The sequence below is a fragment of the Protopterus annectens genome, chromosome 5.part0 (genome assembly GCF_019279795.1).
Source record: "Protopterus annectens isolate FY-2018-M chromosome 5.part0, PAN1.0, whole genome shotgun sequence".
NCBI classification, from domain to species: Eukaryota; Metazoa; Chordata; order Ceratodontiformes; family Protopteridae; genus Protopterus; species Protopterus annectens.
Window position 1 is genome coordinate 253,946,927 of NC_056735.1, and position 12,304 is coordinate 253,959,230.

The 12,304-nt window shown below is 37.1% G+C and overlaps 1 protein-coding gene across 1 annotated transcript in view; it reads right to left on the reverse strand.

Moving 5' to 3' along the window:
* Positions 1 to 12,304, reverse strand: part of LOC122802148 (inverted formin-2-like) — a 634,538-nt gene that overhangs the window by 390,980 nt on the left and 231,254 nt on the right. Inside the window, exon 3 of the mRNA XM_044071825.1 lies at positions 11,043 to 11,104. Coding sequence (XP_043927760.1) covers positions 11,043 to 11,104 — 62 coding nt within the window. The remainder of the gene's footprint in view (positions 1 to 11,042; positions 11,105 to 12,304) is intronic.

Sequence of the window (12,304 nt, forward strand, 5' to 3'; positions counted from 1 at the left end):
TCAGAAAGAGGCTGCTCCCTGAGCTAAGCATGCCTTCCAATTACGGAACAAGTGGCTGCTGCTCTGCAGGAAGCCTCCAAAGTGTCAAAACCACAATGAAGTGAATGCTTATTAACTAAAGTGGCAGAATTCAGTAAGTCTTGTAAATCTTTGTTTTCCATCATGGAAGGAATATCTCCAAGTTTAGCCTTAACAGCCTCCAACATATGCTTCTGATACTTAAGCATTTGAAAAAGACAATTCACAGATCTAATGGCAAGAGTTGCAGAAGTATAGACTTTTTTACCCCACCTGTCCAAGGCCCTAGATTCCTTATCAGAAGGCACTGGGTTTCTAGCAACAGTAGCCTTAACACCCTTGGGGCCTTGAGAAATAATTTTTGGATCAGCAGCAGGGTTTCTAAAAAGGAATTGATGAGATTCAGGAACCCTGTAATAGCTATCCAGTTTTCTGAGGGCAGGAGGAACAGAATTAAGATTTTTCCATGAAAACATCATCCACAACTTTCAAAACTTGAGGTATAGCCAGAGGCGTATGCTTTGGCAAATCTAAAACTTCCCTGATTCTTTTCTTAGACTGTGGAAAATCCCGACATTTCCATTTAAAATGATCCCCAAGAGTATTCAAAGTATGCCGAAAGGAAAAATCTGGAGGGGAGGCAGAAGGGATACAGTCCTCAGCATCAGAATCCTCAAAGCCAGAAAAAAGTTGAGAATTTCCTTCTTCATCAGCAGACATACTGGAAATCTCAGAATCTGAGACAGACAAAACATCAGGAGATAATTCCCTAGCCCTCTGGGGGGGGGGGGGGTTGAGAACCCCTAATCAGGGAAAGATCACCTTCCATCTTTACCAAGTGAGACTGAGGTACAGGAGGGGAGGCCAACTCCTGCTTGTGAGAAGGTTTGCGGCTGGAAGGTTTACTAGCAATCCGGAGGGACTCTGGTGGCCTAGCAAGTGCAGAAGTCTGAGCTAAGGTAGTCGGTCTGGTGCTGGTATCATGTCAAAGAGAAGAGGCGTTTGAGGCCAATGCCTGCAAAGTGGCTCCGGACCCACCTGAAGCAGCGGACAGGTGGAGGGTCTGAAAATGAAATAGCAGCCTGTGGCATGAAGGACTCTGTAAAGGTCTCGGCAGAGGCTTGCAGCTGAAAATCTGCAGACTGCAGGGGCTGCGAAAGTGCCTGACTACCGCTGTGCTTACGTCCAATTTCACCGGTGTGTCGTCAGTAGATTTAACCCTAGGCCTGTCGGAGTCCTTGTCTTTGCGTTTCCGAGGAATATCTGAAGTCAGGAGACCAGAAGACACCATACCAAACTTAGGCCAGACTCTGAAATGCTTATACAAAAATCTTAGCTCTACAGCGTATGGTAAGCGGATTAAAGGAAGCACAGAGATCGCAGTTATGGACGTCATGCTCAAGGCCCAAAAAAGTTATACAATAGGAATGGAAATCACGGTGTGGAATCTGTTTTCCACAGGCAAGATATTTATTAACTTTCTGACATTTATTAAAGCAAGAAAAGCGGATCCTTAACAGGGTGCTTATCTGAAGTAGTCTTCAACTTGGTAGTTGGAATGCGAAACTAAGGTAAACGGCCGACCGGTACTAGTGCGAATTGCATCTGCTTCGGGCTCCATGGCAAGAAAGACTGAGGAAATGGTGTCGGCTGCCTCCCTTTATACCCAATGTGCTGACATCAGTTTTACAACCGGCAGCAGCCGACGTCATATACCAAAGGACTCTGGTATTCAGGCCGACTGAGGGCTATCGGGAGCCGGATAATCCATATGCGGGGACTGCAAAATTGAAACACGAAGAACATCTGTCCAGATTTTCACAGAATGAACAGATTTTTGCTTCTTATTTTTGGTTTGTTCCTCATAAAATTTGTGGTTTACTGGAAAATCATTTAGGAATTAAGTCACTAAATAATGACAGACATCGAGTTTCAGACTTCATAACCTTCAGAAAAATGCATGCTAATGCAAGACCTGTTTAGTCTCTCAACTGTCTCAGTTTATACAATAGCAATTTTTAGTACTGTTTGTATGTTCCCCCAATATATTTGGCCTTACATGCAAATACATTGCTTTATAGAATTAGGCATATCCAAACCTCTCAACTACCCCAATTCTGGCTCAAAATGTTGCTCTTCCCCTAATAATCCCTCCTAAAAATGTCAATTTTGGAAGTAAACGTGGCGCGTTTACAATTTACAAGTAACTAATAATCAGAGATATAAATTACTTTTATTTCAGAAATGCATGTAGATTCTTTTATTTTGTCAGCTGCTCAAGTTAGCAGTGCCAATATAAAAAAGTGTCTCCTCTTTGACAGGTTCCCAGCTGTATTGTGTGGCCGTTTTATTTTTTGCATCACATTTTTGGTCCATTTTTCATAAAAGTATGGTTTTCTGGCAAATTAGTGGCAAATCATTAGACTGAATTAGAAAATAATGACAGACATTTGAGTTTCAGATTTCATACCCTTCAGGAAATCCATACTAATGCAAGACCTACTATTCTATTATCTTTCTAAGTTTATAAGAGCAGTATTTAAAATGTGTCCTTATTTTTGGGTCTTTGTCCAGATTTCTTGCTCAAAGGTTGAGAGGTATTTCAAATGCGTCAGGGCCATCACAGTCAGCCAGACATTTCAAATTGTGACATATTTCTTGCACCTCACTCCCCCATGTAGTGAATCTGGATGCGTCCAAGCAAGGCAAGGAGCAGTTATGCAGTGCAAGTGTGCAGAATATCCCCCCATCCAAGGTAGACACAAGTACTACAGTTAATTTTCATCTGTTCTTGATTTTGCAGAATGTTCTAGTTTCTATCATATTTTTATACAGTTGATTTATACTTATTACTCAGAAAGTGCCTGTTGCTCTGTGTTTAAGTAACAATGCTTTAATGACCATCAGGTAAGCTTGTCTGAGATCGTAAGACGCAAGTAAGCTTTAATAAGCATACTGTTAAAGAACTGCCAACACTGAAAGCCTTTCTGTTGTTGCCATGCAGAGAATACTTACATAACTAGATAATGTACAAGCCTTGGGTATTGAAATGCATATGACAGTATTTGTAAAAAAGGACAGGATTACATTATTTTAAGAAGCTCATTACATTTGTTGGAGACTTGCAGTCATCTTTGCAGGCTCTACCTGTAAACTAAACAGAATGCAAATATATCATGTGTGGTCCATAACCTGAGCAGTAATCCTTTATACAATGTATCTTGAGCTTGTTTCGTTTGCTTTTTATTTTTTACTTTGACCACATTTTCCCCATGAAACAAGTATATAGTTGTCAGCCAGCAGGTCTTTTTTGGATAAGAAACATTTTTACAAGTGGGGGTATCAAAGAGATTGCTACTTTCACCATGTTACTTGGTACTTTTATAAAGCTGAAAACAAATAATTAGAACTGCAGTGCAAGAACCGGTTTGAGTCGAGTGCGGCTTGTTTTTCTTTTTTTTTTTTAATAATTTTTATTTTACATTTGCAAAAACCATAACCGTTCCATATTTACAAAATGACCATATTTGCATGTTGTACACTGTGGATAAAGTAGAAACATGTAGGTCATACAACATACCTAATTACAATATAAACAAAGATGCTTTCCCAATTAATGTCATTAGTCAAAAATCAGCACATACAAAAATGATACTTCATCCATAGTTAAGCTGTGTACTCGTGGGAATATTTCCAGTTCATAAGATATGGTGTACCTGGTGCTTTATGCTAATAAGAGGTTATAGGACTGTTCCCAGATTGCTCGGGCTTTCATATTTGTTTCGTTTGTCCAATACTATTTTATGTGCTAGTAGATGTTTAATAGCAGATTTTTTGAATTCCTCCCAAGAGACACTTACAGGATCTAACCATTTGCGAGCTATATATAGCTTCATTAATAAGAAAATTGTTATAAGTGGGTTAGCTTGTTTTCCTGAGATGCTGGCCGGGAGGATGTATAAGAGTAAATTCCTATGTTAGTGTTGATGCTTGACACCCCATTTTTTGCAGTTGTAACTTAAGGGAATTCCAAAGCTTGAAAAATGCATTTACAACTCCAGAATATATGTATCCGGTATGCAATCTGGTCTTTACAGTGTGGATAGTATGGGGACTTAGTTGCATTGCATTTGTGAATAATTGCTGGGGTGAAATAAGCATTATTAATCATGAGTTGCATGTAAGAGTTTTTTTTTTAAGTTGTATAGTTTTCAATGTCAAGTTGATTGCCTTTTCTATTTGCTGGTCATCCATATCAGGTTTTAATTTTCTCCAGTAATAACAGAAGAGAAGGTCTTTCTGGAATATGATTTCCCTATCATTTTGTATGAGTTCGTTATTGCTTTCCTTGACATTAACATAGTCTTCCAAAGTAGGGTACAGTTTTCAATGTCACTTTCGAGTATGGTAAGGTTTTGGAGGTAACTGGAACACCTCTTTGATTTGTCTTAAAATTATTATATATACTTTACGTAAGTTTAGATGAACTGTGCTACTGAGGAATGGGTAGATATCTTTGATTCTCTTATGGTTTTAACAGAGGGAAGGAGTCTAGGTTTAGCATCTTGTTATTTATTTTTAAGTTAGGATTTTTATGGAGGAGTTGTAGTATTAACATAGCTTGTCCAAGGTTTAAGGAGTGAAAAAGTTTTTGTGCTATATTTATAGACTGTTTTAGTGGCTCTATTGTGTTATAGGCTTGTAAATCTTTTTTATTTAAGAAGGGAAGCGCTTTGGGATTGATGTCTAGTGTTTTTATGTACCTATAGTATATTGTTACCCAGGCCAGTGAGCCAATTTTTGCTGAGGGGTCATACTCTGCTATTCACAGTATTCTATTAGTGTTGATAATAGAGTAGTAGGTTTGGAAATCTGGCAATTTCAGACCCCCTTTGTTCTTGGGAAGTGTTAGTTTTTGATAGGAGAGTGGTCTCTTTTTAGGTTCCCATACAAATTTTGCTAGAAATGTATGAATTTGTTTGAAGAATTTATTATGTATAATTATCTGAGATGTCCTAAATAGATATATTAATCTAGGTAGTATGTTCATTTTAATTAATTGATACTTTAGACAAAAACGGTAGCTTAAGGTTATTCCATCTTGTACAATCTTGTGTTATGTTTTGCCATGTAAGAGTTACGTTATGTTGGTAGAATTCCTTGTTATTCTGAAAGAAAGTAATCCCCAGGTATTTGGTTTCTTTTATTTTGTCTAAGAGAGGTATTAGGGAGATGAGTTTAGGTGGCCTTAAGGGGAATATATCAGTTTTATTAAGGTTTAATTTGTAGTTAGACATGTATGAGAATTGTTCAATTGTGTTTATTTTGGTTATGTCCGAACTTGGTGTAGTGAAGTATATGTTTAAATTGTCTGCAAATGCTGAGAGATAAACTTTAAATTTATGTATTGAGGGGGGATTATGATATGTATTTTGTTTAATATATAGAAATAGGGGTTCTAGGTAAAGGTTGAAAAGAAAGGGTGATAGCTGGCAGCCTTGTCTTGTTCCAATTTTTATCGAAATTCTGTTTGACCATGTTTTGTTTATATATAGGGATGTATATGGATTACTATAGAGAATTTGTATAATCTGTATAAAATTTTTAGGTATGTCAAAGTGAGGGAGCGTTTGCAGCAAGAATTCAATTGACCCTATCAAAAGGGTTGTGGGCATCTACTACCATTGTGAAAATGTTGGCATTTCTCTGATTTGCAAAGGATATTAACGGTTCTAATGTCAGCGTGCTGTCACTGGTCTGTACGTGGTGTAAACCCAGATTGTTCTGGAGAAATGATTTTCTCTATCAGGTTTTTTTTTAACTCTGTTTGCGAGTATTGAGGTCAGGATCTTGGTGTTTATATTTAGAAGAGAGATGGTTCTATAGCCATCTGGATATTTAGGGTCCGCTTGGTCTTTTAATATAAAAATTGTTTTAAGAGGTGTTAAAGTAAATATCGTGTATGTTATTTATTCTATAGTTCAGCACGTGGTGTAATAATTTTGCAACTAGTGGACTGAAGGATTTATAAAATTCTGAGGTAAGACCATCCAGTCCAGGGGCCTTGTGTCATTTTAGATGTTTAATAGTTGTGGTTATCTCGTTAATAGAAATGGGCTCAGTTTTTTTTGTTGATCTAAATCCAGTTTAGGGAATTTTAGTCTTTGAAGAAAAAGATCCCTATCCACCTTAGAGGCTTGTAGGGTTTGTTCTCCATATGTTTCAGTATATATTTGTTCACATACTTGGATAATTTCCTCATTTCTTGTATAGTTTTTCCCTTGGTAATTTACTTCTGCTATAACTAACGTGGATTTTTGTTGAGTGATAATTCTGGCCAATGCTCTATAAGGAATTTGGGCTTCTTCTGCGTAATTAACTGTCATGACTCAAAAAGATACATTTCTGTTCTCGAACAAATATAGGTCTCTCTGAAGTTTTAGGAGGTCCATTTCCATTTGATTATTAGGGTTATTTATCAATTCTTTCTCACATTGTTCTATTTTCTCCTTTATGTTCCTCTTTCAGTTGGATTTTTTTGTAATATGCTGCTTTTTTAATGAAAGTTCCTCTGATTTGTGTTTTGGTCGATGCTCATTCTATATCCCATTGATGTTTGGAAATTGAAGCCATTTACAAGGGATGTTTTTAACGTATCCTCAAGCTCTTTTACTACATCTGTTTTGAAGAGCAAATTAGGATTTAATGACCAGTTAATTAGCTCTATTGTTTAAAAACTTTTTTTTGTCCCAGTTGATACTCAGTGTAACTTTGGAATGATCTGACAAAATCTAGTGTGTATGACTATTGTAGGGTCCATGTTAATGAGTATGTCAGATTAAAAAGAAGTCTATTCTCGCCCACATTTTATGGCATTGGGAGTAGAATGTGTAATTCCCAGTTTTGTTATCTTTATCCTCATATTTAAAGGGGTCATATAGTTTGAAGTCTTGTTTAAGTTCATTTAAAGCTATTGTAGCTTATTTATTATGTAGTTTGGTAGGGTTCGATTTATCCTTTCCTGGGTTTTGATATGTGTTCCAGTCACCACCAATTCTTAGATAATGATATTCCAGTTGGTTTAGAATTGGGTACAGTGACATGAAAGATGTTGGTTGCTACAAGATGCATATACATTTAACACCATTATGGGTTGTGGAAATACCGTGTTAGTAAATGTTACATAGCACCACCTTTCCTCTAGGTCAGCCTTAGTTTCAAGTATTTTATCCTGAAAAATGTTTTAATTATTATGGCCACCCCAGCACTGTCTTATCCACTTTTTTTTTCTCCAATATCTGTCCATTATTCTGAAGTTAAATGCGTTTCTTGTATTAAGATGAGATTAGCTTTGGTTTTCAGGACTAAATGCAAACATAGTTTCCTTTTTTCTTTATTTTGTAATCCTTTAACATTCCAAGTTTCAACTTCCCCCATTTGTGTGTTAAATATGCTTGTTTTAACTGATCGGTATGTTAATTTAGATTTATGTTTTTTGTATGTGTCGTTATAGTGTGTCATTAGAAAGCATCCAACTATTCCCGTCCCTACACTGTGCCTACCCACTATACCACTGGACCAGGAATAAACGGGGGAATACAATATGATTTTAGTATGTACCATAAGATTCCCACTAGTATTAAATTGTGTTTTTTCTTTACATACAAGTTTGTGACATGGTATCCCCCCTTATGTTACTAAATACAATACGGACAAATCTTAATAGACTAGTTCTCTACAAAAAACACTGCTGCGTCTTATCTCTAGTCCCAACCTTTAAACTATTATACCATTAGAGTGCAGTGGTTAAAGTACAAGACATACAGCTTAAAAGTTTATGATCTATTCCTCCTAAAAATGCATTTTTAAACATGTTAATGATCAAATTCTCAATTAGATATAGCAAAATATACAACAATGTAACCTATATTTTAAGCCAGAGATGTCCTATTTAAATGATCCTTCTCCATATAGTTCTCTTACCTTCCCTTATATATATATATATATATATATATATATATAAAATTACCCAGCTTCTGTGTTCAGGCATTCTTCTGTAGCAATCTATAACAAACTCAGATTGCATTACTGGCATCTAAATAGAAGTGGGTATATGGGGAGGGGGGATTGCAAGCTTACGCAGGTATATATACTGCTAAGACTTGCTTGTTTAGATATTTATAACTTCTGCAGTCAATTAGGTTATATTCATAATGCCATACAATTCCTCTCCTCTAAACTGCTTAAACTCTCATTCCTGCAGTTATTCCAGTTAAACATCATTATTTCAATCAAGAACCATTTACTTGGCCTGGTTCTACCAGACTCCCATCCAGAAATTAAGACTGGATTCTTTACAATAAGCTTGTATTGGAGAATCAAAGTCACAATTTTGTTTTGGTAAAACAGTACCTTATTCTTCTGATTCTTCAAAGTTATGTTTGCAGGATTTACTAGTCATCTTTCAAGACAGTTGTTTGTGATTTTGAGTCAGAAATCACTTCTTGGTCTTGCTGTACCTTCCTTTAAGGTTGTTTTGGTTTTATAGTGAAGATTTTGACCTTAAAGTGGGACCGTTTTAACATACCAGTTTCCTGGGAAATGGTGTCACCTTATATTATGCGCACTGGAAACAGCAGTTGAATTTTAGTTCCTACCCTGTTCATTTCCTTTTCCTGTGTTCCTCGTGGCTCCCATCACTGATTTAAGGGCCTAGGTAGCAAGGGAAAGCTCTCAGGGTGTATATTCCATCAAAAACACTCACAAATCTGTCTGATTTTTACTAGAGTAATTTTTTTTTAATTTCCAGGCATTTTATTAAGTTTCTGGAGGTGGAATCTGCTTGAAAACTTCCTTGGGGGTTAGCAATCATGTATTTAACATCATTTACATTGAAAATTAGAAGGCGTGGGAATTTCATCTGGAACTTTATATTATTTTCTATCAGAAACTTGCAATATGGAGATAGAAGTTGCCTTGCTTGCTTTATCTGAATAGGCAAATCTTGAGCAAAGGAAATTCCACTATTATTCCAGGTGAGTGTCCCTTTCCTCTTTGCTGCAAAGAGTATTTTATTTACATCTTGATAGTTTAAGATTTTGGCATACATAGGTCTTGGTCTCAAGGATGATTGAGCTTCTCTCAGAGCTCTGTGGGCTCTCTCTGTTACGTTACTACAGAATCATCTAGTAAAGATTTTAGTACGAGTTTGATAGTTGGTATTAGATCAATGTGTAACAGTTTCTGGGATTCCCCTTATGATAATATTGTTTCTCAGAGCTCTTGCTTATAAATCTATTATTTTTGCTTGTAGACTTTGCAGCTCTTTGTCATGGGAATCAGTTCTGAGAGATATAGTCTAATTTTATTTCATTTTCTAATATTTTTGCTTCAGATTTTTTTCAATTCTGGTTAGAAATTGATTAAATGAGTCGCCAAATGTTCTAAACTGTGTGGATAAGTCCTGTATTGCTTGTTGAATGAGCATTAAAACCGTTTTTATATCTTCCAGGCTAGCTGGCTGTTCTGACTTGGTTTTATTTGTAGGCTTGAAATTGTCAGGTTGCTTATTTGTCCTCTGTCTTTTTGGAGTTGTGTCTTTGTCTGGTGAGGCTAGTATCGAGAACTTGGTTTTAGTTGTAAAGTCTCCATATTATTTTCTTCTTTCGACATCTTGCTTTTAGGCAAGTTTTGCAGACTTCATGACTGCAGGGCCACAGCACCACATGGCTACAGATGATTTCTAGAATCTTAGTTAATCCTTTGTTTTAAAAGGAAGCTGTTGCTTTTTTTCCATTCTTTTGAATGCTGTTTGTTGTCTGGAATAGATATTCAGTCATATTTATTTGTTTTTTAGTCTGCGCTGTCTTCTGGGTTTATTATAATCCAGGGTATTTCAGAGAGCTAGGTGCCTGCAGAGCTCACAGAACAGTGGCCATCTTGAACCAGTGCTGCTCGTTTTTCTTGTACTTGATTTTGACTGGCATTCCAGTAATATATTTAAACAGTAATTTTTTTCCATGCCTCACAACCTTTTTGTTTCCATCTAGATTTTAAGTAAGCTGTCATGCCTCACAACCTTTTTGTTTCCATCTAGATTTTAAGTAAGCTGTCATGCAGCTAATGTATTGAAATATTTTTTTTTCTTCTACACTTCATTTTGTCTTGATTGGACTCAAATTACGGTTTGGCACCCAGGACTGCGTATTTAATTAAAGTTCCAGTTTTTGTGGCTTTGAGAACAGCTCCTCCCCTTTCTAGTTGGCCACACCCCTTTACATTGACCCTACAACGTTAGGCGTCTCCTGCAGCCCCCCCTTTGATATGAAGTCACCAGCCGCCACTCAAACAATCCATTTTTAAGCGTGTGTACACACTGTATATACACATACCCAGATTTATATATACCTATATCTAAATTACACACACACACACACACACACACACACACACACACACACACACACACACACACACACACACACACACACACACACACACACTTGCATTGACTTGGGCATGCTTATTTTTTCCACAACATAATGGTACAAGTCCAGTATTTACATAACAGCTAATCTTTAGAAAAGTCCAAAAAGGGAAAGTGGGTGGAATTGCTAGTGAAACAGAACAATAAATGAGGCTTAAGTAAACACCATGTTAGCAATGCCTATCAAACAGCAGCTAGCAATAAAAGCCTTCCCAGCACTGTTTTGCCATATTTACTAAACATGTCATAGTAAATTTTTTGCGTGTGCCCTCCTTTATACTGCAATATGTCCTACAAGTAATTTTTTCCCTACCAATACATTTTACTCTCTGGAATATCTCGTTGCAATCAAGGGGACACTAAGACACAATGTTACCATTCACTCTGTATCATTATGCAGCAGAAAGTGAGAACACAGGATATAAAAAGATACAAAAATCCCACTTGTGACCATGATCCTGGATACACAAGGTTCACCACAACAACAGTCAGTGAATAAAACTGGAATACTATATTACAAATCTCAAAAGGTGCTTACTTCTTGAACTGCTTCAGGAATATTCCAACATTCATACTTTTCTTATCATCCAGCAGAGAAGCCTACAAGGAAAGGAAACCGTTAAGAAAACTGAAAAGTACGTAAAGGAGAAGCAATAAATTAAGTGATACACTCCCCTCACATTCTGAAATTATGTACAGATGTACTTTTGTTTCACATTAGTGTCCAGTTTCATTGCATATATGTATGTCATCTAACCCCCAAGGCTGCGCCTGAAAATGATCCAGCTGGATTACTGTTCTACTGCAGTTAAATATGAAAAACAAATATTAGCCACAATTTACAATTCTTTACACACTATTCCGAGCACTACAATTGAACATATTACAGCTTGTATACATAATCTCTGCAAAGTGCTAAACTTGCATTTGTCACTACTTTTGACACTAAAATTCATACCAAATACTTTGCTCGGTCAACGTGACTCAATCATTAGGGAGATGGCAATAGTGGACTCTACATCCCAAATCTATGTAGAAAATGGGGAAAAAATGGGTTGATAACTCTGCTTAATCTGCAGTAGTTTGGTAACATGCTAGCCTACGTTACTAATGCCTTTAGATCAAGAATACTTCATTGCATCTGGAACAATGCATAAACAAACAAAGCTCCTGCTGATGCTGTCACACCCGCTTGAACTGCAGGCCTAATGCTCATCAATACTCACCACAGAAAGATGGGAAAAATTCTAGTATATCTCTCTGTGAAGGTACAAGGAACTCTTTAGCACTAGGTAAGAATGATTTAATTTCTGAAATTAAGACCGGTTTAGAACGGTGTGTGATCACATTAGGTTTGGACTAAGTTTCCAGATTTGCTTGCTAACATGCAACCTCCATGATGCAGACAGAAAAAGCCTTGATTACAGTCTTCCGAGCTCAGGATTTGACTTGATTCCATTCACTGAGGGAGCAAGTTGGTGGGGTGGCAGGTTGAGCAAAGTCTGTCAGATCCCTCTCTCGAGGAGAGGAAGGTGCTTTTAGATGATGGCTTCACTGCCACTTAATGGAGAACAGGTAATGTAACAAATGGTTAATGATGTGTGCCTTGGTCTGCCAAACTGAATGGCAGTTGTGGACTTCAAACATATGGGAGTACACATGGAAATTGGCCTAGCATTCCAGGCCCTGTTCTAGACTGCCTGCCAATACTGGCGGTGGGTGTCTCAAAACACTATCCCCATGACTGGTTACCATCAACCAACTGCAGAAAGAATGCAAACAGGCAGCAAAGACTTATGG